We start from the raw sequence: 3300 nt of genomic DNA, 5'->3' as shown, positions 1-3300 counted from the left end.
GGGTGCCAATTTCCAGGCCCTCCCGCAATGCCCTTCCCCCTCCGCCGGCACACACCCAGCGAATGCGCCCAGGAGCTAGAAAAACAAGAGCTGGGCACGTCCCCAGAAGGTCCCCAGAAGAGCCTCCCAGTCGGTGGCAAAAGTAACAGTAACATCGCGACGATTTCAGCAACATGTGAGCCGCGGGAACCTGAGGGGTCCCTGTCCGCGCAGTGCGTGCGGTGATGGCCAGACCCGCCCTGCTCTCCGCCCTCCCTGGGCCCGCGGGCCGAGACTCTCCTCGCTGACCGGAGGCCCAGCCCTGACCCGCTGTGCCAACGAATCCTGCAGGAACAGCTCACGCCCATCCCCGGGAGGAGACGGGAAGGGGGCACTGCCCTGGTCCCCGCGAGGGGAGGCTCACGGGGTGCTTCCCTCCTGGGCACCCGCTCCCGGGGCAGGGACGCACGAGGTGGTCACCTGATCTGTGGGAACCACCAGCCTCGCTGTGGACGTGGTTTCTGGGGACCCACATGAGATCTGCTTGCCAGTGACCCCAAAGCCCCCGTGCTGAGCCTGAGGGTGGGTGGGAGCAGCCGAGCGAGGGGACCCAGTTCTCTCGCTCTGACACTCATGCACCGGATTACAAAATTCCAGTAAGACAAACGGACACACGAGGACAAGGCCTCACCGGACCCCCGAGGCGTGGATCAGCCCTGAGCGCACTGAGCGGAAAGACTCCCCTCACCCGGCAGGCTCTGCTCCTGTGCTGTCTACAGACCCGGGCCCACGGGCGCAGTGGGTGTGTAACCTGTGTGCCCCCGTGGCGCCAGGAGGGACGGTGGGCGCAGCGGCCACGAGGCAGCGCCTACCTGTAGATGGGGTCCTGCATCACCAGCATCTTGGTCTCGTCCCACGTCCACTCCTTCTTCTGCAACAAGAGAAACTGTACATGAATAAGCCAGCTTGTCCTCAGCCACGGACCAGCGCCCACATCGGGCCCCAGGTGCTCACGGGCCACGTGTGCTCGAGAGCCATAGTTGACGGCTCCCAAGGACACGTGAGGTCTGTCTCACCCGCCCCACAGGCCCTTCAGGGGGGTCTCTCCAGGTGCAGGGGTGACTCGCAGTCAAGACGCCAGAGAGGCAGGGGCGAGAGACGCTGTTGAGTGGCCGGGGACGCAGACCCTCCCTCCTCTCTCAAGGTGAGGGGGGAACTGGACGCAGCTGGGAGGGACCCTGCAGCCGCCGCAGAGGTGCTCATTGCGCCGTGAACGCAGGTGGCCCTGAGCTGCTGGGGAGCAGCCCAGGAGTGGGACCAGGGGGCGGGCACACCCCAGGTGCGTGATGTGTGGGGAGCACCCGATGTGTTGGGGAAGCACTGGCTGCCACCCCCACGCAGGGACCGAGCCCTGCCCCGCCCCAGAGGCAGTGCCATCCAGGCCGCTGGGAGGAACACTCTCTCCCGCGGATGAGAGTGAGGAGGGAGGCGAGGCCTCGAGGCCAGAGCATCTGCCCTGACGCTGTCAGCACGTGGTCAGCCCCGCGGGTCCCAGAGGCCGTGCACGGGCGCCGCTCAGGCCTGTGGAGACTGGGCCCGCCAGGCACCCAGGCACCAGGACGAACCACCTCGCAGCAGCTTCACTCACACACGACGCTGTCCACACCTGGCACGGACCCACACACAGAGAGGCACACACGCACACACACACACACACACACACACACACACACACACGCCACTACATCCCTGAACGCTGACTCCATACCAACCCAGCCCCCGAGGGCTACGTGCGAGCCTTCGGCATCAGGCCCACTTCCAGACACTGAGACTCAGCTCAGCTGAGACGCGGTCTGTCCGGAAGCTGCCCTTAGGACAGGCTTCCTTTTTGGCTTTCGGTTCATCCTCACCGGAGGGTATTTTTCCACTGGTTTTTAGAGAGAGTGGAAGGGAGGGGGAGACAAAGAGAGAGACATCGATGTGAGAGAGACACATCGATTGGTTGGGCCGGGGATCGAGCCTGCCACTGAGGTACATGCCTTGACCGGAATCGAACCCAGGACCTTAGCCCGTGGGCGGACGCTCTATCCACTGAGCCACACCAACCAGGGCCTGAAAGGTTTGGACCCACAGGGAGCAAATGTGGAAACGAGGAGACTAAACCATTTTCTAAGAGAGACCCTCCAGAGGCCCAGACCGCCTCCTCACCAGGCTGCGCACCGTGCTCGCCGGTCTCTGGGCTGCGTGACCCTGGCCCGCGGCCCCGCAGCCTGGCTCTCTGACCGGACCCCGATGGGGTCACTGGGTCTCATCCCAGGGCACAGGGACAGCCGACGTCCCCGCCCCTCCTGGCCTCTCATCCTATCAACACAGAGGTGGCGCGGGACGCTCAGGTCCCAGGCTGTCACATGGAGCCCAGAGGACGGAGGCTGACCCTGTGAGCGGGCTCCGCCTGTCCAGTGACCTCCGTGAGACAGGCAGGACCCGCGCTCCCTGCGCTCCGGCCGGGAGCAGACAGGCCCGAGGCTCCCCTTCTCAGGCTGGCGTCCAAGAACTGAGAACCAACCGGATCTGGGCAGACCTGTTAGACCACCTGTTCTGGGCCAGTGGAGGTGGAGCCCCCGGAGGTACCGGGATGGAGTTTCACAGTGAGTCACAGGCCGCGCCTCCCGGCTCCGCCTTCGCCCACCTGGTGACGGTGACACCTCTGCGGGTGCTGTGCGCATCGCGGGCAGGAAAGGTGTCCCCACGTAAGAACCAGGGGGGCCTCGGTCCCACGGTGGAGGGTCACACAGTCCGACATGGAATGAGCGGTCACAAGCCCTGCAGCCTGTGCGTTTCGAAGGGGTTTGTTCTTCATAAACAGTGAGTCGTGTCCTACTTCTCTCCTATTCACTTCCCAGCTCGCAGCCCGAAACTCTTCCTAGAACCCCAGGAATGTGAAGGGGTTCGAGAGAGCAAGCTTGGCTTCCTGTACGGGAGACCCTCTCAACGCCCGCTGTCCGGGCGACCGGCCCCTCGGTGCAGGGACGGCACGGAGGAGGGCAGCGAAGACGAGTCCTTGGGCTGTTGGGACTGAGCGATGGCGCCTCCAGCGTCGACGGAAAGACCCTCTCACAGCCAAGCCCCACCCGCCTTTTAGAAACACACCCCCTCCCTGCCCACCAGCAACCCCGGCTGTCCCAGACCCACGCCGGTCCTCCTCCCACAGCCACACACAAAACAGCCGTGGGTGTCACCACACGAGGAAGGCCTGCTCAGGCCACACCCCTGCCCTGCGGGGCCGCCTGCCTCCCGCACGCTGAGCACGGAGGACCTCGG

At 64.9% G+C, this 3300-nt stretch overlaps 1 protein-coding gene across 1 annotated transcript in view; it reads right to left on the bottom strand.

The window, feature by feature from the left end:
- NOS1AP (nitric oxide synthase 1 (neuronal) adaptor protein) overlaps positions 1 to 3300 on the bottom strand; it is a 113316-nt gene that overhangs the window by 40544 nt on the left and 69472 nt on the right. Inside the window, exon 4 of the mRNA XM_014528519.1 lies at positions 852 to 910. Within this exon, the coding sequence (XP_014384005.1) occupies positions 852 to 910 (59 nt within the window). The remainder of the gene's footprint in view (positions 1 to 851; positions 911 to 3300) is intronic.

This window comes from Myotis brandtii, unplaced genomic scaffold (assembly GCF_000412655.1).
Source record: "Myotis brandtii unplaced genomic scaffold, ASM41265v1 scaffold64, whole genome shotgun sequence".
Lineage (NCBI taxonomy): Eukaryota > Metazoa > Chordata > Mammalia > Chiroptera > Vespertilionidae > Myotis > Myotis brandtii.
The sequence above is the reverse complement of the archived record's forward strand: the minus strand, read 5'-3'. Positions and strand labels throughout refer to the sequence as shown.